Source organism: Corvus moneduloides, chromosome 11, assembly GCF_009650955.1.
Source record: "Corvus moneduloides isolate bCorMon1 chromosome 11, bCorMon1.pri, whole genome shotgun sequence".
Classification (NCBI taxonomy): Eukaryota; Metazoa; Chordata; class Aves; order Passeriformes; family Corvidae; genus Corvus; species Corvus moneduloides.
In genome coordinates this window covers 12,840,649-12,864,705 of record NC_045486.1, presented here as the reverse complement: position 1 = coordinate 12,864,705, position 24,057 = coordinate 12,840,649, and the positions used below count along the sequence as shown (strand labels likewise).

The 24,057-nt window shown below is 55.3% G+C and overlaps 2 protein-coding genes across 13 annotated transcripts in view; both read left to right on the top strand.

The window, feature by feature from the left end:
* Window positions 1-351: 351 nt before the first annotated feature.
* Window positions 352-9,248, top strand: LOC116449448 (cytochrome b-c1 complex subunit 1, mitochondrial). The gene is made up of 13 exons (XM_032120982.1): window positions 352-459; window positions 799-939; window positions 1,411-1,497; window positions 2,498-2,627; window positions 3,400-3,598; window positions 4,162-4,241; window positions 4,384-4,499; window positions 4,902-5,045; window positions 5,794-5,954; window positions 6,954-7,039; window positions 7,492-7,580; window positions 8,119-8,194; window positions 9,013-9,248. The coding sequence occupies exons 1-13, from the start codon at window positions 388-390 to the stop codon at window positions 9,075-9,077; spliced, it is 1,446 nt and encodes a 481-aa protein (XP_031976873.1). The 5' UTR covers window positions 352-387; the 3' UTR covers window positions 9,078-9,248.
* Window positions 9,249-20,641: 11,393 nt separating this feature from the next.
* The window catches only part of COL7A1 (collagen type VII alpha 1 chain), a 30,904-nt gene continuing 27,488 nt past the window's right edge, over window positions 20,642-24,057 (top strand). For 10 of the 12 annotated variants that reach the window (XM_032120784.1, XM_032120790.1, XM_032120788.1 and 7 more), the window contains exons 1-6: window positions 22,213-22,291; window positions 22,927-23,017; window positions 23,126-23,306; window positions 23,383-23,542; window positions 23,636-23,729; window positions 23,812-23,970. In XM_032120784.1, the coding sequence (XP_031976675.1) occupies window positions 22,936-23,017; window positions 23,126-23,306; window positions 23,383-23,542; window positions 23,636-23,729; window positions 23,812-23,970 (676 nt within the window). In that variant the 5' untranslated portion in view covers window positions 22,213-22,291; window positions 22,927-22,935. Of the gene's footprint in view, window positions 20,993-22,212; window positions 22,292-22,926; window positions 23,018-23,125; window positions 23,307-23,382; window positions 23,543-23,635; window positions 23,730-23,811; window positions 23,971-24,057 lie in introns of those variants that run through there. The other 2 variants (XM_032120780.1, XM_032120783.1) reach the window with 2 other exon arrangements.

Sequence of the window (24,057 nt, the reverse complement as noted above, 5' to 3'; positions counted from 1 at the left end):
TTCAGATCCCCATTCCCCAGGATGCCCATTTCAGGATACCCATTCTCCTGGACCGCTACCCCTGGAATCCTTCAATCCATGGGACCCACATTCCCCAGGACCTGTCCCCGCCATTCTCCAGGATCCCCATTCCCGGGACCCCCATTCCCAGGGTCCCCATTCTCTGGGATCCCTATCCCCGGGATCCCCATCTCCCGGGAACCCCATTTCCAGCAACCCCCATCCCGGGCTGCCGCGTACCCGCCCCCCCCCCCGGCGCGCCCTCCCGCCACCAGGGGGCGCTGCCGCCCTGCGCGCGCTTATCGCCGCGGCACGCGCCGCCCCGGCCCCGCCCCCGCCCCCGCGCAGGCGCGCCGCTGCCGCTCGGTCGGTCGGCGGAAGAACAAGATGGCGGCGCGCTCGGTGTGCCGGGCGGGCAGCGCGGCCGGGCGGGCGCTGCTGTGGGGCCCGCGCCCCTCCGTGAGTCACCGCGCCCCGCGGAGGCAGCGCCGGGGGAAGCCCGGCCGGGCCGCGGGCGGCCCCGCAGTGCGGAGCGGCTGCCGGGCCCCGCCTGTGCGCCGGCCGGGAAGGTCATGGGGACGCGGCGGGCGGTGCGGGCCGGGCGGGTGGGGGCGGCGGTGGCTGTCACTGTCATCCAATGCGGGGCTTGCCGCCGGCCCGCTTTCCGCCCCCGGTACTGGAGTGTGACCGGTTCGTGCGGCTCTTCCCTGGGGTTTCCCAGTTCTTCAAAGCTCTGAGTTCCCGGCCGTGCCGAGGGGAACAGGTGGTTAGTGGTGATGACAGCCTTTATTTTTTCAGGCAGCTTTATTGACTTTGACAAGGAAGCGAGGGGCTGCCACCTATGCCCAGACACTCCAGAACATCCCTGAAACCCAGGTCACCACCCTGGAGAACGGCCTCCGTGTAGCCTCAGAGGAGTCCAATCAGCCAACCTGCACGGTAAGTTTAACATTGATTAGGGGCTTATTTGAAACAATCAGCCTTGTCTAGCCTGCAGCTAGTCTTCTGAAAGGGACAGACCCCTGTCTGAACCAGCACTTTTGACAGAGACCTACTTGTTCACTGCTTCTCTTTGTGAACAGGTGGGATTAATATAGCAGCAGGAGGCCCGGCCTGGTGTTGTGCTGTCTTTAGACAAGCTTTTGTGCTCTACAAATTTGTTCAGCCTCACAGTTTTTGTATGAGCAGTAAGTGATCAGTAAGTTATCACTCTGGCAGAACCAGCTTTGGTGAAGCCAAGAGAGAAAAAGCAGAAATATGTGCAGGAAACAGTTGCTAGTTTGTTCTTATTTCAGTTCTTCTAGCATAACGTTTGTGGAGCAGACTTCTTGTCCCTGCTGTTACATTTGTGTCATTAGGATGCTGATAGTTTTCTTCTCTGATGTTGGTACTTGCTGGTTTTGCTGCCAGGTGGGTTTGTGGATCGAGGCTGGGAGCCGCTATGAAGATGCGAAGACCAACGGGGCCGGTTTCTTTGTGGAACATATGGCCTTTAAGGTAAGGATGTGTCCTAGGTCTGCACAGAGCTGCCCTGAGTACTCTGTCCATACATTGTCCTCTCGCTTCGGAGGCTGTAGCTGTTGAAAGAGGGTGTAAATCAGGTCATCTGAGTCTTAGAGACTTTGCACACAGTATGAAAATAAATCTCAAAAGGCATGTAGCCCATGTGGTGCTCATTGGTTGAGTGTGCAGCAACTTGCAAGCATGCATGAATTAAGTCTTATTTACTATTTGCTTATTTTTCCTCTTTAAGGAAAAAATGTAATTAAGTAGTGTAACACACGTAGAGCACTGTGTTATGAAGCGTGTTTCCTTAGGTTAGCACAGAGAGCTCAAAGCAGCATTTCCTGTAACCATTTATTTTTCTTTGCTTTTCTTACTGGTCCAGCAAAGTTTAGAGGTTACAGTTCTTGTTTTTCAAATTATGCAGATGTCTGCTAGACAGGGCAGAAGACATCTAAGCCTGGGACTTGCTGACTCAAGTTCAGCCTGTGCCTTCATAGGCAACTGCAGCACCTGGCTCGCTCCTTAAGTGATGGGCCCTGTATTTAGAAGTAGTCTTCTGCTTCTATTTGTCTTCTTCTGAATATCACTGCTTGGATAGCTAGAAATCTGCTTAGTTTTGGTTTAGGCTTTTTCTTGGTTTACTTTCCAGGGATGTGCTGTTCAAACACTGTTGTCTCAGCGTAGCTGCTGAGTTTGTGTTGGCTAGTGGTGATGACAGCCTTTATTTTTTCAGGCAGCTTTGTTGTGTATCAATAAACACAACCTTTATTGAAAGTTTGTGTTGGTCTGTCAAAATACACCTCAGCCATCCTTTATCTAGAGAAAATAAACCAAGTTTCAAATGTCTTGCCTTGTGTACCTGCCCTTGGCTTTTATGAATCACATGACAGTTTTTATTGCTTTAGGTCTTTATTGTTATTTTCATTGCTTTAATTCTGCCCTGAAGGGAAGTTTGTTCATTTCATAATTGAGTTGATCTGGTTTCCTTTAGGGCACTAAGAAGCGTCCTGGCTCAGCCTTTGAGAAGGAAGTGGAGAGTCTGGGTGCTCACCTGAACGGGTACACCTCCCGTGAGCAGACTGCCTTCTACATAAAAGCCTTGTCCAAGGACATGCCCAAAGGTAGGATGGCCAGGGGTAAAGTCTGACTAGGAGATTAAGTTTAAGTGCATGTGCTTGTGTTTCTCACCCCCAAGCATCTTTTCTACCAACAGACCAGGGGCTGAAGTAGCTGAGCAGTAAATTGGAGGTCCTGGTTGGTAGTTGGAGAGAGTAGTGCAGTGATGTGGTGCTTCAAGGCTGTATGTTCACGTGTCCCTAACCCAAGTGCTCTAGTTATGTCAGGCTGCACTGCATTGCCAGGAGGGAGGATGGGAGGGATTCACTAGTTTATGGTTGTTTTATGGAGCTTAGTGACAGCTGCTGTAGGAGGAGTCCTCAGTGCAGCTCTTGCAGGTGCTCCTCCTGCTCTGTACTGCCGCGTGCTGCCTCCTCTGAGTCGGTTTTGGGTTGAGGCAGTGATTTGAGTCGGGGCCTTACTGCGGACATGGGCTATGCTGTAGGTGCCACAAACTCTCTCTAAGGATTGAGTGTGTATCTGGAACAGTACCTGCTTTTGACATACTTCCCCTTTTGCAGATGTTGCCTGCACTCTGCTGGCAGGGGTGCTCGGCAAGCTGACTTGGAGACTTCTTGCTAAACCAGTGTTGTTTGTCCCTCCCAGATGCTTTGGGAATGGGTAGCACTCAGCTCTGTTATGTTGTCCCCCCTCCTCAGCGTGGTTTTTGCTCACTGCTGTGTGTCTCTTCTCACTCTCTTTCAGCACTCACTGCTCTTTCAGCAGCACTGGGTAGCAGTCAGGCAGTGGCATGCTAACGTAGGAATTGTGTTGCAGTTGTAGAGCTTCTGAGCGACCTTGTGCAGAATTGTGCGCTGGAGGATTCTCAGATCGAGAGGGAGCGTGGTGTCATCCTTCAGGAGTTGAAGGAAATGGACAGCAATCTGGCAGATGTCACCTTTGATTACCTTCATGCCACTGCTTACCAGGGGACTGCGCTGGCCCACACTGTTGAAGGGACCACAGAGAACATCAAGTGAGTAACAGGCTGGGTGTGGTGCACAGCCCAGGGGTGCAGTCTGTGGGGTGCACAACTGCTGCTTCTTGGGCATGGTGACTGCACAGTGTGTACATGGAGGTGATCTGAGTCCATGGGCTTCTCCTGCTGCCCTGACTGTGTTTTCCCCATTGGGGCTGGTGAAAGTGTAATGCTGCATGCATTCCTTAGAACCACCTCCTGCAAGCCCTTCCTGAGGTTGGAAGGGACAGGTTGAACCTTCTCCCATACCTGTCAGTTTGACACTGTTAGAGAAATTGGAGAGCTGGGGTGCTCATTAAAGCAGTGGCCTTGTACCCTCCAGTCTGTACTGAAGTCTATCCTTAACTCTCCATCTTGGCTGCTGGTTCCCATTCTTTGTGCTCTACAATTAGAGCACAGGTCAAACACAGTACATAGTGCAGCCTTGCTTCTAGAAAGTATTGTTACCCCACAACAAAGAGAATCACTGCTGTCTCTGCATTGTGAACTTGTTTCTCCTAAGCCTCTCTTTGCTCCCAAGTTGGAGATGCTGATGTTCTGGGTCTTTGTGTTCTTTACAGGCGGCTGACTCGAGCAGATCTGGCTTCATATATTGATACTTACTTCAGAGCACCTCGTATGGTCCTGGCAGCTGCTGGAGGTAAGTTCTAGATGCTTGTGATCTTGGGAAGCCTTGGTATTTTTAAGCATGCAATCAAACTTGTCACACATTGCTAATGTAAAATCAGATGTTTTTGTTAAATTAGTCTGATTTAGCAAATCTCTCTCTTTATCATTGCCAGGTATTTCCCACAGAGAGCTGGTAGATGCAGCTAAGCAACACTTCACTGGGATGCCTGTTACATCCAAGGAGGGTTCTGTGCCTGCTCTTGCACACTGTCGCTTCACAGGGAGTGAGGTAAAGTTGCTTTGGTTCCCATCAAAGCAAGCAGCTGTTGCCTAACTGTTGAATGAATGTGAAACCAATTACAGCTGCTTCTGAGTGGAAAAGTCTGTGTATCTCGGAGAAGCTGATGATGCACCATCTTGGTACTGCTCCCACGTTCTGTTCTTGAGGCTTATTGCCACGTGTTGGGTTTTAGATGGAACCCAAATCCATTAGGAGAGTGAGGCTGTTGCTCATATGATCTGCTGCAAAACTCACATCAGAGCAGCTGGTTTGTGCTTAGTTCTGCCTGGGATTCTTTGATTTCACTGAAATAACATCAAGTGCCCCAGTTTGTCAGCCTGGCATGGCAGCAGGCTGCAGACAGATCACAGTGTTCATTCAGTTCTGCCCCACTCCTTGATGATTTTCCAGATCCGTGCCAGAGATGATGCTCTGCCCCTTGCTCATATTGCTCTTGCCGTGGAGGGGCCAGGATGGGCTGATCCCGACAACGTGGTCCTCAATGTGGCTAATGCTATCATAGGGCGCTACGACCGCACTTTTGGAGGTGGGAAGGTAAGAGTCTTGGGAGTGCAACAGGGAGAGCCTGGAGAGCCTTCACTTTAATGTGAAGTGTTATGGAGACCCTAGGTGGATGTGCTTTAGGGGAGGCTGTTCTGGTTGACTTCCAACTGCAAAGGGGTTAGGAGCCTGGAAAGTAGAATAGAAGTGTAATCGAGGTTAATCCAGGACACTTCTTGAGAGGTGATGCTGGCAAATGAACTGAACCTTCTCTGCTAAGTTTGGAAGAGGTGTAGCTGGTGAATTCTCAGCAGCTTATTCCCACCCTCACAACTAACCACTCTGTGGGGGTGGTGATGGAAGCAGGACAGAATACCCTACAGTCTCATGATGCAAGTTTGCCTTACCACTGCAGAGCAAATGGAACTTGTTTAAAACCTCGGTATTGCATCCGTTATCGTCTGGAAACTGTCTGGCCTGTGTAACTGTGCTAACCCCTGCTGCTGGGAGACCTTGTCCTCCCCATTTTCTCCCACTCCTACGATGGTGTGCATACCAGCTTTTCATCTGCAGCTGGGAAAGGAAATGGTTTTGCTGAATGGACTCCTAGCCCATTGTCTGTGGCTTTTCCAGCAGTGATTCTCATCTGTTGACCACATGAAGGCTCTAAATTAAACTCTCCTTCAGCAAAGTGTTCCGCTCTGTCTTGTCTGTGGTATTTGTGAAAACAGCTCAGTGGGAAAGAATTTGAGCTGTGAGGAAGCTGAAAGTGAAATGGCTGACAATATCTCCTTATTTACAGAATCAGTCTAACAGGGTGGCTGCGCTTGCTGCGGAGCACAATCTCTGCCACAGTTTCGAGCCATTCAACACCTCTTACTCAGACACCGGCCTCTTCGGTTTCCATTTTGTTTCTGACCCTCTGTCCATAGATGATATGATGTTTTGTGCTCAGGGGGAGTGGTAAGTACAACTGTGGCACAAGGTGCTGTTTAAGATCTGAGCCTCTTGTGGGAGACTGAGCTGCTGGGGGAGCATATTAAGTCTACAGAGAACTGTGTCTCTTTATGAACTTCTTGGTGACTTGCATTCTGGTTAAGTGATCCTGTAAGTGGTTTCTGTAAATCTCTTAGGGTATATGGCTTTTGAGGAGCTGTTTTAGTTTCTTAGGGCTTTTCAGGTCTTTTGTTCATGCTTTCAAGTATTAGCACCGAGGCTTTGGGGTTTTTTATATACAAGTGAGATCATTCCTTAGACAAGTCTTTCCTAGGTGCCCAAGAGATGTATCTCCATTGTCTTGTTAAGCCTGAGCAAAGCAGGCAGAGTTCCTGCTGCTCAGGTCCTTGTGTTGTGGCTGATGAATGACCTGCTGCTGGAATCATGCCAGCGTTTGGGAGCCTTCTGGCTGTCCATCTTATTGTGTCCATGAACCAGTAATGGTTCAATGCTACATCTGAGCTACAAGCCATGCTGTGTGTGGAGCAGGTGGAGTGAGCCCTTGCCCCAGAGACGTGGCCATTGGCAGGGGAAGAAGGGATTTAGCAGCTGGAGTCCAAACAGACTTTGTGGAGCTGTCTTGTTCTTTCAGCATCAGTTTTCATAGCAGCTTTCCATGCATGGGAATGGATGACACGCCTTCCTTCTCCTGTGACAGGGCAATGCACAGCACATGCTGCTGGGCAAGCCAGAGCCAGCACCAGGGCTGCTGAACCTCTGAGTGTAAACTCAGTGTCTATCCTGCTAGCTGAATCCCCTGCCTGTGTGCTGGAGCTCTTACCTCCTGCTGCTCAGTGCTCCCCAGTTCTTAGCTGCTCTGTGGAGATCAAGGATGAATGTCAGCCTGCAAGACAAGCAGTGTTGATAACAGCTTATTTTCGAGGAGGCTTGGGAAAGGGAGGAATTCACTTTCTGAGCAGACAAACATCTTTAAGAGCTTTCATGGTCTTTCTGTGTCCTCTCCAGGATGCGTCTGTGCACCAGTACCACAGAGTCAGAGGTGACAAGAGCCAAGAACTATCTCCGAAATGCCATGGTGGCTCAGCTGGATGGTATGTTCTGGTTTATGGGTTGACCACTGTGCAGCTTTCAGAGGGTTTCTGCTTGTGCTTCTCTTGGGGAGCAGGACCTGTGCTAGAGACTGCAGTTCTGCTGGCAGGCACTGGGCAAAACTTCTTTTTCCTGCTCCACACTCCTCCTGCCATGTTGTCAAAGCAGCTGACCCCAGCCTGCTGTGCTCCCACGAGTGACATACTGCCTGGTGACCTAAGACTTGAGACCCTCAGACTCGTCTGCCTTGGCTGTAACATTTTGGAGACCAGTGAAGCGATCTGTGTATTGCATAGCTCCTGCTGGAGCTGCACAGACTGGGAATTAAGACTGTGCTTCGTTAGCAGATGATTTAATGGTTAGAGTTTCTACTCTGTGCTTTGGCTGATGATCATGCTGTGCAATTCTGGAAGGCTTCTTGGTGCACTGACAATGTGATGTCTTCAACATCCAGGTACCACACGAGTGTGTGAGAATATTGGAAGCCATCTCTTGCACTACGGACGCCGTATCCCTCTGGAGGAGTGGGATGCCAGGATTTCTGTGAGTATCCATTTGTTTTGGCTGGGATACCTGAGCATGGTTGGTGTCAGTATTGTCTGGCCTTGGTCTGTTGCAGTAACACGTGGCTTACTTATTCCTTAATCAGACTGCCTGGAGTCCAGACGGTTATCCTGCTGACACTGATGTAACTGTCAGAATCTCTGGCACACACGCAGTGGTGTATCCTGTGTCCTTGTGACTGGAGTCAGTCCATCCCAGAAAGGGCATACAACTGTGTCAAGAAGCACCACCTGAAATTCCTTTAACAGTTTTCCTAGTTTGTGTAATTCTGCAGCCACTCTATCCCTTAGGAGACTTCTGATTTTGGACTGGCTTGTCATCTGTACCCACAAAAGAATGCACTGTGTAGGGACATTAGCCATACTTGCAGGCAGAGCTGGGCAGTTGGTGCAGATGGCCCCAAGGGTCTGATTGTATCTTTTAATGATCTTGATATGTAATGGCAACAGTAACTTGCAACTTTGAGAAGTGCAGATCTGCTGGAAGAGTCATTAATTGCTTGCTTGATGTTTAATAGGCCGTTGATGCAAGAATGGTGAGAGATGTCTGCAGTAAATACATTTATGACAAATGCCCGGCAGTTGCAGCAGTTGGTGAGTAGCATGTGACAATCAGTACACACTTCAAAAACAGGATGGGGCCAAGAGCAGAGTGGAAGTGAGCTGTGGGCAGTCCTGATGTGTCTGTCCTGACTCCTTAAACCACTCTGGTTCTTTACTGGTGTCCTCCTACCTCTGCACATGAGGTGTGCCAAGGCCCATTTGCCACGAGATCAGACCTGCAGGTGATGGAGATGCAGTGGCAGTGAGCTGCTGGCTGTCCTCCCACCTCTGCCTGCTGTGGAGCCATGACTAAGACTGGGAGTCCTGTAGCTGGGTGCGGGCCCAGCACGTCTGCCAGGTGCCCTTACCCTGGGGTCAGGGTGGTTTATGTAAGGGAAGTGAAGGGACCTGATCCTCCTGTACTGCTCTGGCATGTCTGTCTGGCCAAGGACAAATTCCTCTCGGAAAACCTGCCTAAGCAGCTCAGCTCTGCTGCCTCCTTCCTGTGTGTTGTGAATTCCCCTCCTCCTTGCAGCTGTTTCCTCTGGCCTTCAAAGTGGAGCAGTTTGGAAAAGGGAGACAGTTTTTGAGCAGGAAGTTGAAATGACTTGGTGGCTCCCTGTATGATACCTGTATGGGGAGCTGTACTGAGCATTATGGAGCAGTGTGAGGAAACACCTAATTTTGTCAGGAGCTGGTATCTGCTAGTTTTATTGATGCAAGTTTGAGCTGTAGTTGCCTGGTTTTGTGCAAAGCTGCTATGGATTGCAAGCACAGGCTGCTCTGCCACCATCTGTTTTAAAGACCATGAGAAATTATACAGGGATTTTTAAGTATGTCTCCAAGTGACTTTTCTCTTGTTCACTCAGGTCCCATTGAACAGCTCTTGGATTACAACCGCATCCGCAGTGCCATGTACTGGATCCGTCTCTAGGATGTGTTGCCTGCAGGTTGGAAATAATGGAGCTGTGGACTGTGACAGGTTCCCTCTGGCACTGAATGTCTTGGGCACCATGGGCAAGCTGAGTCCATTCAAAGCAGCTGTCTTCTCGGTGTTAAATGTATAAAAATAAATACATCCTATGTGGAGTTGGTTCTGCTGGGAGTCAACTGTGTCTTGCTGGGTGGTGTGTGTAGACATTGTTAATCTTGCCAGATTGGGGAGATAGGATGTGAGGAGCTGGGGCTGTTGATAGACAAACATCTTTCCAGAGGGGCTATGTTATGACAACCCATATGTTTTTATATGGAGATGTGTTACCTCTCACCTTAAGCTTCCTGGTTATCTGTAAACCAGCTCAATAATGAGCAGAGATTATTATGTGGTGGTAGTATTGGGCTACACATTCTTGTACACGACTCCATGCAGTCAGGCTCAGCTGTGCAATAACTGAGAAGCTGCTGACTAGCCTATGCCCATAAGATAATCTCTAGGTCTGAGTAGTTGGAAGAGCTACCCAGCACTTTCTGCTTTTTTGGTGTTAAACTGTTGCTCCCTTGTCTTGCCTCTGGGAAATTGGAACATGGAACAGAAACCGTGAAATGGAGCAAGGCGGGGGGGTGGAGAAAAGTTTCCCACCAGGTGGCACTAGCCTGTCACAGCTACCCTTGGAAGCTGCAAGGTATTCCTGTTTGATTTTTCTCTTTGGGATAAATGTCTCTGAGGTTCTCATTTAGTTTCCAGGGTCTGCCCTGACAAGTGAGATTTAAAAATAGTGTAAAAGTTTCTCGGAGTTAGTCATTACACTTGAGACTAATCCAGTGTGCTAAATCATTTGTGCTGAATCTGGATTCTTGATCAGAGAGTCAGTGTGTCTGAACCCATTGCGTACACTAGGCAAGTTTGAAACTGTTAAATGTTCTTGATGCAATTTGGATTTAACTATCGTCACAAGCTCTGGCTCGTTACAAGTGCACTGAGGGCTGAAAAACTAAACAAGCTCACTTATGCCTCCAGCCTTGTGGAACCAGTAAATTATTCTGCCTTGGTTTTGTGACTGCAATCAGACTAATCCTCTTTTGTCTTCCATTGCTATATATTTTCCCCTCACGGGTGATTTTCTAAAGTGTTTTGCAGTTGGTGAGAAGTACAAGGAACAGGAGATGTATATCCTCGCCTTAGCATTTCCTACAAGTTTTCTTCTTTGGCGGTATCTCTTTGGGAATGTCTGTTTTCCTTGAGTAATTAATTCCTCAGGCTCTTCTCTAGTAGTTTATTCTAGGAACAGATTCAAACCGCTCAGCAACAGATGCTTTCCAAGTTGCTCTGTTTCTCTGCAAAAGCATCTGGCTGTGCTGAGCTTTGCTCCCAGCACTTCAGCAAGGAGCAACTCCTGACCAAAGGCTGCAGCTCTGCAAGGCTGCCTGGCTTATGCACCCTTAAATGGATTTTGTAGATGCTTTTTCCGTGTAGAACTCTGAGTATCTGGGCTGATCTGGACTAGGACCTGTGCCCTGGTAAGTGGCACTGGATGCAGAGGACTGTTGGGTGCCTGTTAGAGTCAAGGCTGAGCTGTGCCCAGGATGTTGGCACTTTCAGACTGCAGTTGTGATGGCACTCTGCCTTGTAGTGCATGTTGTGTTAGTGTGCTGTGGCAATCCATGCCTCCAGAAACGTAAGTGTCTCACCAGCTCCAAGGATTGAGAGGTTTGCCATACAATTTTTTTTCCTTGGTAAACAACAAGCATTCAGACTTGGGATCTAAAAGGTGGGGAAGGGAAACCCATTCAGGAGTCGAGAGTGTTCTGGCTTGGCAAAGACGCCCGTGCTCTGCGCCTTATCAGGGACTTGGGAAGTGTAACCTGGAATTGATGCAGTCATTAAGCATTTGGCAGCTGAATGCTTTGATACTGGAGGAACTGAAGCTCTAATCTCATTGGCAGGTCTCTTGCTGTTTGAGTTGTATGGGGGTGTTTCTGTTCCTCCACCGGAGTAGCCTCAGTCCCAGGGAATCCAAACTGGGAAGTGTCTGGCATGACGGAAGTGTCCTACCTCAGCTTTTCCTGAACCTTGAGAAAGAGATCTTTTGCTGGACCTCTCCTCTCCCCTTCCTGCAGTTTCCGCTGCCCAGTGAAGGACAGTGCCAGAGGAGGGAGCTGGAACCATCCCTAGAAGCATCCCAAGTTCACTGTAACTGGAGATGGCCTGGGTGACCTAATAAATCTGTTTCCTGGCTCCATGGACAATGCGGGATTGTTCAGCGGGGCTCTTTGACCAGTTTAGTTTTCAATGGCTTAAGTGTTTTATTTTGCTACTTCACTTGGAAGGTTACTTGGGATCCCATTAATCTGTGCTGATAAATTTAGCCTGGTATATGGATTGGCCTTTGCTCCTTCCCCTTCTGCACAGTTTTACCCTCTCCAGATAAAGTCCCCTCTTTCAAGCTATTGCACTTGCTTTTCCTCCATGACACCTTGGCGTTCCATCTGTTGGCTGCAAAAGGGGAGGATTTGGAAAGGAGGATACTGTGCATTGATGTGCACCCTGTGCAAGGCTCTGCAGTTCCCTGCACAGCACTTCAGTGGCTGTCTCCACCACACACAGGTATTCCGGGAGCATAAACTCTAGCAGTGAAAATGGGGAGCACTCACTAGAGCCCTGTGCTGAATGCTCTGTGTTGTCCTGGTTTCTGCAGAGAGAGCTGCTGGTACCCCCAGTGCAGGGCTGCAGGGCCCGGCAGATGTACAGGGTGGATCTGCCTGTGGAGCAGGCAGCCCCTTTGATATGTGAGATGCTTGTTTGAGATTCCAATGCTTGCCAAGAGAGGGGCCAGAGCAGCCAATTGTCAGAGTTGCCTCACCTGAACTAATTACCCACCCTGGAAAGTACAGTTGATACTCATCATGGGTGCTGAGCCAAGCCTGTCCTGGGGAAGCAGGGAGCTGCAGGGAGGCTTTCACAGAAATGAGAGGCTTGGAGCTGTGCCGCTCTTCGGTGCCAGAGAGCTCTTGGGAGGAGAGCCCACAGCCCTCCGGGCCTGCTCCTGTACCTGCTGTCCTGCCAAGGCTGGTGAAAAATGGCAGTGGGAGCCATAGGTGAGTGGGGTTTAGAAGACAGGGCAGCAGTGCAGCTCTGTGGTGTCTTGTGTCGCTGGAGCCTTGCTCTGCTCGGACCCCTGGTGCAGGGATTGACTGAGATGTTGGCATGGCTGTGACCAGGGACTTTCTCCCCCATCTGGCCCCTGTATAGTGTGGTTTGCTCAGGAAAGGATTGGGTTCCCCCTGTGATTAAGTGTCACTCAGTGGGGCTGCAGGATTGCCAGGCTGAGGGAGGTACCTGGTTCTTGGTAGTCCTGACCAGGGCTCCTGCACTTCACTTTGCCCTTCTGTGCACTGCTGAGACTTTGTACACCAGCAGAGAGGAAGTGTGAGCAGTGGTATCTGGACACATACCCAGCAATCCTGTTTCCTATTTGGAAAAGGAAATGCCTCGTGTAAAGCTTTAGTGTATTGATTGCGTGGAAAAGCAGTGGACAAAAGGCCCATCCAGGCCTGACTGCCAGCAACAGCCATCCCAGGCTGCTGTGAGGCATGAGGCATGGTGGCAGGAGCTGTCTTTGTCTGCAGTGGTGTGCCTGGAAGGGGTGAGTTGGAGCCCTGAACACCCTCATTAAAAGCTGCTTTACCCCACACGCCATCCAAAGAGGTTGGATGGTTCTCACTTTTCCATGCAAGTCTCTGCTTTCCTGTCCTTTCCCCTTACACATTTTCCTTCCTCAGGGCTCTGAGGTTTTTAGTGGGACTGCCAGGCTGAGGTTTGGCTTTGCTGCCCATTCAGACCATCACTGAGGATGCCCAGAAAAGCTATTTGAAGTGTGGGGCCTGGAGAAGGATCTGCTCAGGAATGGAAAATGGAGTTGCTGGGGTGGCAGCCTGGGGAGGTCCCAGCCCTGATCTGTGAGAGCAAGAGGGGTTTTTTCTGTACAAAGAGGTGTCAACAGTACCTGTGCTGGGTCATCTGCCAGGTGCCCTGGAGACACTGCTCCTGCTCAGTGTCCCACCATCCACTGCTGAGCCTCTGCCATGACCTGGGGTTATTTAAGGCTCCATACCCTGCTTTGGTGCGAGAGCTGCACAGCGGAGACAGCATGAGGACAGCAAAGGAAGCTGGGTTGAATGCCTGGTTTGAGCAAGGCTTAAGATACTGAAACAGGAGCCTGAATATCTGAGTGCTGAGTTCCTGGTTCCACCAAGAGCCTGCAGTGTGACATGGAGCATTCAGCTTTCCAGGGCGCTGTGTCGAGGTGGGTGCTGACGCCAGGTGCATTGCACAGAAATAAAGCTGCTCCCTGTGCACTGCCCTCCACACACAGCAATTCAGGTGTGCAAAGCATTTTGTAAAGCAGCCCCAGTACTGTGCACTGCTTTCTGCTTTGCATGTGACTTTTATTCAGAGTAGGCACTTGGATAATGCAATAAAGGGAACGTGCTGCTTATCTTTGTTATATTTAGGGAAGAGGGAGTTGACTCTTCTGGGGGGGATTTTTTTGGATTAAACATTTGAATGTTTAATCTAGGGAATTAAAGTGATGTTGCTTCAAGATTTAGCAGTGGATGTATTTCAGATTCAGGACAGTGCACTCCGAGTTTCTTGGGGTGCACTGTACAGTTCACCATTGTACAGAGTCCTGTGTACCAAACCCATGGCCCCTGGTTCAGGTCGCATCACTCTTGAGCAGAGCTCGTAGTGATAGAGAAACAGGCTTGGTGCTACCCATGGAACCTCGAGGGTGGGATTTCCAGGTAGGGATAACTACCCATGAGCACGGGGGTCTCTCCCAGGAGGCTTGGTGAGCAGGGGCTCTATGAACTGGAGCAGCAGGTCCTGTGTCTGTGGCAAGTTCCTGCCTCTGCTCCCCTGGCATGAAGGATGCCCCAGCGTACCAAGGGGCTGTCAGGATGAGGAGATGGCAGGTGAGTGTGCTTGGGCATCCCAACTCCACGTGGCAGTTCTGCTTTTTCCACCCCTTCCCCCCACTGTCTGCTGCGAGGCTGGAGGTCCCCACTGCCCCTGGCTGCTGTCCACTGTGGTTCTCCGGCTTCCCCTGCTTTGTTTACAGCTGTTCCAGATGTGCAGCACTTGGCAGGAGCCCCTATGACGTGGGAACACAAGTATCTCCTGTTCCTGCCTCGCACGCGCAGCGGTGACTCACAGGTGACCTTGGCCCAGCTCTGCTGAGGGGGATGGAGGATGAGGTTGTCACGGTTCAAGGTGAGTCCCGAAGGTGGTGAGGGGCCAGGGACGGGATGCTGTGGTCTTCCCTTCTTGGTGGCAACACAGAGGGGTGCAGAGGTGCTGGTGATGTGCTTTCTGCCAGAACCTGGAGCTCTGAGAGTCCCCAGTTGTCACTGCTCTGGGGATGCACTGTGTGGATGCAGACCGTACCCCATCCCCATTGGGACCCCCCCCGTCCCGTGCTGCTCAGCTTTCCCCCTGGAGCTCCACAGCATCCTGCCCCACAGCTGTGGGGTCCTTGTGTGGGATGTACATGTCCACCCGCCCCGTGCCATGCTGGTGACGAACCCTCCTGCTCGATGGAGATATGAAGTCATCCTGGGGAGGTCTGGGGAGGGAGGAGTTCCCATGGTGACAGACAGCGATTCACCCGACAGGGCAGGGCGGGTACTTCGTCCTTTTTGTTCCTTTCTTCTGGAGTCGGGCATGCAGCCAAAGAGCTGAAGGAGCAATGGCACAGCCTCGCGGGGGAGAGACACAAGGACAAGTCTGGTCTCGTGAGCTGCATGAATCCCTCTGGAGCACAGTTTCCCCTGCAGCCTGGCTGCTGCCCCACACGTAGAGGTGAGCCTGACCCCTCCTGCAGCATTGATTCCCTGGGTGCTGGCTCCCTGCAGCTTCCTGACCATCCTAACAGACTGATAACCAGACCTTAATCCTCCTTCCCATGGACCATGGGCCATGTGTGAAACATTCAGGGCAGTATCCTGCAGCTGCTGGGGATCCACCGCTGTGTTAGCCTGGTATGGGCAAGTGTGGGTAGAAGAGTTTTGTGCTTATCCACATGCTTTTACCAGTGCCCAAGGCCTGCAAAAGCCCTTTCCCCAGAGGCTGCAGCATGGCCCAAACTCTCTACTGGTAAGAGCCCCCTCCTGTGCCCCTGCCCATCCCAGGCAAGGCCCCTGCTACGCCCGGGTGTGAGCTGTGCCGTCCCCTCCCTGGCGGAGCACGTCTCTCACCAGCCCTCCAGCCGCGGGTGCTGCTCCGCAAGGCTCCACTGGGCTCCCCTTGCGCAAGGAGCAGCCGAGCCCCAGGAAGAGTGGGATAAGGGCTCTTTCATGAGTCCTGCCAGAAATTATATAGAGCTGCAGGTAGTTTTTAGGGGAGGTGGTGCAGGTTGTGAAACACTTTTATAGAGGCAGAGAGGAAGCATTGAGCAACCACCCCATCCTCCCAGCTGTCAGACCGGCATCTCAGATACAGAAGTGGAGAAGTGAGAGCAGGATCATCCAAAAGAGGTGTGAGCAAGGGACAGCCTTTCCCTGGCACAGGGGCTCTGAGAAATCTGGGTTTGGCAAGATGAGTTAGGCAAACTCCTTCCTGTACAGCTCCAGAATGTGTCTCTTGGTGTCACTTGTGAGCACAGGCTGGCATGCTGCTGTGCCAGGGCCAGTGGTACCAAGGCCTGTGGGCTGGCAGCAGGAGGGACCGAACACAAGGCATTAGTGGCTCGTTACTTCCATCTCTTGGGAAGGCAGTGTCAGCCCACAGTGAGCTGTGGGACAGCAGCAGGGTCCAGCATGTCCGTCCTTGGGGGTTGGGATAGGGGCCTCTGAGGACTGGCTCCTCGGACTCATGAGGAATAGCCAAGCTATTCCTCTTGGCAACACTCCTCCCCTGGGAATCTTGAGCCCCTGCAGCCAGGGAGGCATCTGCTGTTGCCGTTGAAAGGAGGAACAAATATACTCAGCCCCATCAAGCTGTGTGAACCCCCTGCAAGGAGCAGCTTCTTGCAGCACAGCTGGCAGCATCCTGGGAACTGCTCCAGCTTCCCAGGCCCACATGCTGCCTGCCTGCCTTTCCTCCCTGCTGCTCAGCAGTTGCTGTGAGCCCCTGTCACTGCCCTGCTCCCCCCCAGCACCCCCCTACCATGCTGCTGTCTGCTCCTGCAGGTTCTCTGGGGTCCATGGGGGCTCCCATGGCTGGGTTAGCCTGCAGCTGGCCTTGTGTCCTTGGGTGCTGCTCTGAGAGCTGGGCAACTGCTGTTTCCCAGAAAAGCTCAACATCAGGCAGCAGAACAGCTTCCACGCACCGGGGAGGTGGTGCTGCCTTGCCCATCTACCCCTGTACCATCTGCTCTCAGCATGGGGTGGGAAGGAGGGATGGGGCAGCCATGGCTTCATGGTGCTTGTCCCACTCTAATGGGGAGTAGAGGGGGTGCCGGGTTTGGGATCTGATGGGAAGCTTGTCCCCACGTGTGACAGGGGCTGCTGTGCTGCTGCAAGTGGCCTTGCTCTCTGCAGGGCTGGGCTCTGTCCTGGCCTCCTGCAGACACCCCTGCTCGGCTGCTCCTGTGTGCCCTTCCAGTCCCCTGAAGCCAAGGTGCCCCTGGAAGCCAGATTTGGGACAGAGCACCCTGCAAGGCCAGGAGCAGCCCCTGCTGTGACAGCCCCCCAGCACCCAGTGGGGCCTGAGCTGTCCCATCTGCCACACACCTTCTTGAAGGGATGCTGGTGAGGGCTCGAGGCAGCCAGAGGTGTGGCACCTTGGTGTTTGCAGGTAAGATGATCTCCTTGCTTTCCCCGGCACTGCAGGGAAGCACCAGTGACCTGGCCTTGCCCCGAGCTTCCCTCCCAGGGGCCGGCTGTAGGAATGCCACCTTTCACCTCTGCATCTCTCACCTGGCCCGAGGCGCTGCGCTGCCGACAATGCTGGTCCCTGGGGAGCCCCGCAGAGGCGCAGGGTTGGGCGGGCAGGCTGCGCAGCGCTGGTGGGTGCAGGCGGGCACGGGCTGGCTCAGCCGCCCGGCGTGTCAAGTCACGCTCTGCGCACCCCGACCCAGCCCGCACATGCCCTGAGTGTGTGCAACGTGGGCTGGCAGCTCTCCCTCGGCTTCCCTTCATCTCCTCCTTCCTGCAGGCATCCGAGAGGAAACCGCTCCCTCTGCTCTGCCAGGCCCCGCTCCTGCGCTGCAACGGGTCCCTGGGTCTCCCTTCGTGCACCTCAAGCCCGGCTGTGCCCCAGGCGCTGCCAGCCACTGCCTGCTGCTGCCTGCAAACCCTGCAGCCAGGGCTGGGCTGGGAGCACCTCAGTCCTTGTAACCGCAAGGCAGGGAATTTTTATCTGCCCCTACAAAGAAGCAGGAGTTTCCTTTCCGTAGCTGCGTGTGCTGGGCTGGCTGAGGCATCTCTGGGGCATAAGCACCCCATGGGACTGTCAGCTTGAGGAAAAGCAGCACTGGCCCCATGCAGGGGTTCTGGGGGAGCTTTGCTGCACCTGGTCCCTGCGTTTCTACCATCTCCTACATGCGCATTCTCAAGGGCAAGGCAGGTTGGTTTCACTGAGCCTGGACCCTGCTGCAAGTGGAGGCTGTAGGGCCAGTAGCAAAGGGGAGCAGCTCGTGCCTCAATCAGTCGAGAAGCTGGATTCCTGCAGAAGATCCAGGCTGTGTGTGTGGCCACCTGCAGCGTGGGGCACTTCAGCCCCTGCCTGCACTCTGCTTACCCCTTCCCCCTGCCACCCCCTGGGTACCTGACACCCAGCCCCAGCCACTGTGCAGCCTCTCTGGGCATCCCCAGCATCACCCAAAGCCCAGCCACAGGATGCAGCTGAGGGCAGCTTTTCAACTAGGGACTCTAGAGCCCCATTCAGTGCTGCTGGCTCCTTATCCTGCTTCCATCATCCCTTCCTTATCCTGCTTCCATCATCGTCACCTTCCCTTTCTGGCACGCTGCCCCCATGCCATTGCAAAGCACCGCCAGCCCTTGGCAGAGCCCTGGTGGTGCCTGGCTCTCCCCTCACTGCTGTCCCTGAGAACCAGCCTGGCCTCTGCAGTCACGCTGACCAGGGCTGCCTTGTCCAGTACTACTCAGCCAAGGGGGGGTTACATCCCTGTGGTGTCACCATTCCCTCCTGAGCCCGTTTTGCATGGCCAGTGGGGCCTGGCCACAGTCCAGCACAGCTTCGTGCGATGCTGGTGTGCGGCTGTGCTGGCAGCAGCCTCCAGACACAACAGTTTACGGGCAGGAAAAGCTTTCCATCCCTCCACAGCAGTCGTGGGAGAGCTGGAACACACAACCACCCTATGGAGCCCTGGTGTGGGGGCACAGCAGGCTCAGCCTGACCCCAAGCTTGGCTGCCATGGGACCACTTGCCTCCATCATCCTTCAGTCACCAGACAGCTGCTGTCTCCACAGCAGCTGTGGTCTCCCACAGCTGGTAGCATCCCCTTCACTTTAGAAATCCCAAGAGCCACTGGGCAGAGAGGGCAGCTCACTGATCGTGACTCCATCCTGATGTCATACTTTGATTCCTTTTGCCAGAGGGATGTGGCCTTGGGCAGCAGCAGGAAAGGGGATGCTGTAAGCTGTCCCCTCTGGCACAGAGAAGCTGGGGGGCTTCTGTCTGTTTTCCTTGTGAAGTGCAGCCTGGAGGGCTGGCATGGCTTTTTCCCACCCCAGACCCATTGGGTTAGATCAGCAGGTGGTAAGGGCTGATCATTTCCCACCCTGGTCTATTTTGTGGTCTCTTGGGTTGCTGGGTTGTCCCACAGGCTGCACAAGCGTTCCCCAAGGCTGCACTGTGAGTGTCACCCTGGCCCTCTGGCCTCTCCCCATGCTGACCAGTGATAGTGGCCAAGGGTCATGGGCCCCTTTCCCAGGATGCTGGGCATGGAGCTGGCGGTGGCTGGTGCTGGCAGACATTCCTGGAGCATGTCCTGACTGGCCCCTGTGGCAGACAAGGTTCCCCCTCCAGGCTCTGGCCAGCTCCTCCTCTCCTCACCCGCCTCAGCACCAGCCCGCTGCTGCTCCCCTCCGTTGGAAAGCTCCCCAGTTTCAAAGTGCTGGGAGAGGTGGCTTCTCCCTCTCAGCAGCTCCAGAGCTGTCCCGTGCATCCTCTCTGGCTGGGGATGCTCATGTTGTGCTGGAGCGAGGAGCGCTGCAGGACCACTGTAGGGCCAGAAAACTAAAATCCTGTAAGGGTTGTGCTGAATCTCAGCTCCCAACACCAGAGGCAGGGGGTGGAGAGGGTGGGCAGACGATGGGGCACACTCCCCACAGTACCACAAGTGCAGCTGGCTCTGTATCTTACCGTGATGCGTGACTCATCCCGTCCCAGAGAGCTGAAACCTCACCTGGGGCTGAAGATTTCCTTCTTGTTTCCCACTAAGGCAGCTGTGAGGCCTCATGCCCGGCAAGCACAAGCAGGGAGAAGCTCAGCTCCCGTGCTTCCCTTGTGCATACTCTCAAACCAGGGGGCTCCCTTCCCTGGGGGTGGCATGACCCCTGTGGGGCTCAGGGTTAGTGCTTGCCTGGGCAGTGCCCTGCAAGGACCAGGGTTGTTGGGACCTGTGGAGGTGTCCTGGAATGTCTTGTGATCTGGCCAGCTGTTGAGTGGCATTTGGGAACCAGGCTGGTATGCACAGGCGAGGAGCTGGGGTCAGGGTCAGCCCTACACATTTTGGTCAGTGTCAATGTAGAGGAATCAACATGCTTTGGGGCTGAGCCCTGTGGGAGACGGGGAACCCCAAGTCTGGGCTGTGAGAATGACTAGTGGCTGGGCTGCCAGCCTTGCAGGCTTTAAGAAGGGTGTACAGCCTTTCGGGATGTTCCCGGAGGGACTGGCGTGCAGCAGCGCGGGGGTGTGTGCGTGAGTCACTCACACCTGGTGCTCTCGCTCTGCAGAGGCAGCCCCGTCCCGCGCCGGGGGCCGCAGATTCCATACCTGGCCCTGGTATGCGGAGGGAAGCTGGGAAACACCGCGGAGGGGGAGACACTCTGGTTTTGGGGACCCAGCACCCCTGCGCGCCCCACTCCAGTGCAAATGTAAGGGGAATGCTGCTGGCAAGATGGTCAAGATGCTGCCGGGCTCTCCATGGGCGATTGGGGTTTGGGGACCACCCCAAACTAGTGCCTGCCCCAGTCCTGAGAGCCGAGATGGTGGGCAGAGCCCCCGGCATGGCTGTGAAGTGTCGCTGCCCCGGTGCCGCTGCCTGCGGTGCCCGCTGGGCGATGCTCGCCCCAGCGCTGCCCCCGTTGGCCGGGGTGACCCCCAGCCGCCCGTGCCCTGTCTCCGGCACCGCGCCCGTGGGGCTGCTCCACCAGCTCCGGGCCCGGGGCCAGCCACAGAGCCCTTGGCAGGCCCCTCCGCTCCCTGTTTAACGAAGCCCCTTGTCTAATTGGGACAGGCCGCCTTGTCTTCATTAAACGGGCTCTGGCGGGAGGAGGGTTTGGGGATGGTCCTGACCTGAGGATGCTGGACTCACGGCCGGACCCACAGGGCTAGGGCAGGCAGGGGGAAACCTGTGGCCACGGCGACCTTCGGAACCCGCCCGCCAGGTTTGGGGGCCAGGGCTGGGGTCTAAGGAGAGGAAGGCTAATGAAGAGGAGGGGATGCACTGCTTGCTGTGCCTTTAAGAAGAGCGAGGGCACCGCCGCTCCTCCCCTGCCTGGGAACAGCGTGTGCCTGGGAAAGTTGCCTGTAGCCGACCCTGGAGCATCTTTGCTCGGTGGCCGGTGGCCCTGCCCCGGGCCCCCAGCTGTGAGGTGGCCGTGGGCCCCAGCAATCCCCACTGTTGCCCCCCTTGCTGCCCGCAAGAAGATGCCCCTGGACCTGTCCATTGCCCTGCCAGGAGCCGGAGGGGAGCTCCTGGGCCAGTGGCCAGGAGGACACAGGTACGTGGGGCGCTGGGGACAGGGGAATGCAGGGTGGTCAGGGGGACAGAGGGCAGGTGGCATGGGGTGCATGGCAGGTTCCTTGAGCCAGGGTCAACCCCAGGTGAGCACAGGCACCAGTGGGGAGGATGGGGTGCTGTGTGATGTGCCCCAAGGAGCAGTGCGGTCCCACAGGTGCCCTGGGGATGAGGAGCACCCTGAGGGTCAGGGGTGCACCCTGGACTGAGGTGGAGCCTCAGGGGACTGTTCCACCAGTCACAGGATGGGCAGGAAGTGAGACCAGGGCAATACGAGGTCCCTGCCTGCCTTGCTGGGCATCTTCTCCCTTTCGCCTCCTCCCAGCAACTGCAGCCGCATCACCAGTGGCTTTCCAGCCAGTTTCTCCAGCTCTGGGATAGGTTTCAGCCACAAGCCTGCTGTGGTAGCTGCTGTGAGATGGTGTTTTGAGGAGAGCAGGATGATGTCTCACAGCTGGTTCCAGCGAGCCCCCGTACTAGAACCATGGGTGGCTAGGGTCCCACATGATGGGTACCCTGAGCCATGGGTGCAGGAAAGGTCCTGGACGAGGCCTGGCTGTCCTGCAGCCTCATGGGAGCTGCGCTGGCATGGGGACCAGCCCTTCACCACCAGTGTCCTTCCCACGGCTATTGCTCAGAGCCAGGCTTTAACCCAGATGGTGCCAGGGCTCAAATTGCTGTGGCAGCTCTATCCAGCTCTGCTTGGGGCCAGGCCCCAGGTCTCCAGGACACATTCCCCTGAGATGGATGGATGGATGGATGGATGGATGGATGGATGGATGGATGGATGGATGTGGGTGGCCAGCTCCTGGCTGGCAGGTGCCAGAGCTCCTCACCTTCCTGGAAGATGTCGATGCTGGGAGGAAAACTGCCTTGAGCCTTACTGGAGCCCACTCAGCCCCTCACGGAGGTCTCGGTGGTAAACCCAGCAGCAACCGTTCCCGGGTGTCCAGCCCTCTCCTGCTTCATCCCTATCCCGGAGCCGCTGCGCGTCGTGCAGCCGCGGGGCAGCCCTGGGTGGCACTTGAGGGGGAAGAGCCCGAGGAGCTGCTTTCTTTCCTTCCTTCCCTCTCTGGGAGCGGGTAGGAAAAGCCCTTTGGGGGGCCGGGCTGGGCGGGGGCCGCGCCGCTCCGCTCCCCCCCCGGACCGTGCTCCGGGCCGCCCTCCATAAAGGGGCGGGAGCGCCGGGGGCCGGTGCGCGCCGGCACCGCCTGCGCCCGGCTCGGCTCGGCACGGAGCGGCTCGGAGCGCTGCGGGACGGAGCGGCCCCGCGGGGCGGCGGGTGAGCGCGGGGCTGTGGCGGGGGTCCCGCCGCGGGTGGGGGGCACTGCGGGGCAGGACCGGGCCTTTGCGCGGGCACCCGTGGGCACTTGCCCACCCTCCCGCGGCGGGGCTCGCACCGCCTGGGCCGGGCTGTGCTTGGGCTGGGACCCGGCATAGCCATCGCGGGGGATCGGGCCCGGTGCCCTTCGCCCGCGGCGGAGCAGGAGGCTGGCAGGCAGGGCTGCCCACGCTGGCTCCCCGCTGCCTTAGAGCACCTTCCTGGGGCGGGAGGAGCCCCTGCGGGCGGGGGGGCCGGGTGCAGGAGCGGCCGGGGTGCGCCGCTACCGCTGCCGTGGCGTGGGGCAGGGGAAGGGGTGGCGGAGGTAGAGACCGGGCTGGAGGGGGCCGGGAGCTCCCTGTACCCCCCGCACCGCGGACAGCCCCACCGGCTGTTCATGGACCAGCTGCTGTCCGCCTGCCCCGGCCCGAAGCGGGGCTCTCCCTGCCCCGTGGGGTGCCTGGGACGGTACTGGCACCCTGCCCTCCCAACGCTGCCAGGCGTTCTGACACGGGTGGTGCTGGGAATCTCCCGGACTGCTGTCCCCAGGGCGTGGGGCTGGTGTGAGACGATGGTGGCAGCATCCTCTCCTGCAGGCTCCCACGATGAGCAGCCAACTCCTGCTCCTGGCTGTGCTCCCGGCACTCCTGGGTCCTCCAGCTGCCATGGCACAGAAGAGGAGCCAAGGTGGGTGCTGAGCACTGGGTGCACACTGTGGGTGGGACAATAAGAGGGGTCCAGCATCAATGCGCCGCACTGCCAGTCTGTGCCCTGAGTGCTGTCACTGCTCTCCAGTAGTGTGCGAGGATGTGCTGGAGGCTGACATCGCCTTCCTGGTGGATGGCTCATCCAGCATCGGCAGGAACAACTTCCGTGCTGTCCGCACCTTCATGGACGAGCTGGTGGGGCCTTTTGTGCAGGTGGTGGGCGAGAAGGCAGTGCGCTTTGCTGTGGCACAGTACAGTGATGACCCACGGTGAGCCCAAGGGAGGGGGCATGTGGGGTGCAGGGTGGCAGGGCTGGGACGTGACAGTGTCCCCTGCACTCCCCAGGGTGGAGTTCCCATTCTCCCAGCACAATGATGGCACAAGTGTCCGGAGGGCCATCCAGCAGCTGAGCTACAAGGGTGGCAACACACGGACTGGTGCTGGCTTCCGCTACATTGCTGACAACTTCTTCGGTCCCACGCAGCGCCGGCCTGGGGTCCCCCAGGTATGTGCAGAGCAGTGTCCCTGGCAACATGGGGAGAAGTGTCAGGTCCATGGGCCCCATGCTGGATCCCACAGTTCTTGCCTGGCCCCGCAGATCTGTATCCTCATCACGGATGGCAAGTCCCAGGATGATGCTGAAGGGCCGGCATCAAAGCTGAAGAGCCAGGGCATCAAGGTCTTTGCCGTGGGTGAGCAAAGCTTCTGCGCCACGTGAAGGAGTCTTCTACTTGGTTCAGGTTCCTCCCTCACCCATCATCTCCCTCTGTGTAGGTATTAAGAATGCTGACCACAAGGAGCTGATCCGTGTGGCCTCGATGCCTACTGACGCCTTCTTCTTCTATGTCGGTGATTTCAAGCTGCTGGACACGCTGGTGCCGCTGATGACACGCAGGGTGTGCACGAGTGTCGGGGGCACCCTGCGCCTGCTGGGTATGGGCCCCCATCCTCCTCCCTGAGGGCCACAGGTGCTGATAGTGCTGGGTGCCAGACTGTGCACCCTTAGCATCCATCCGCTCT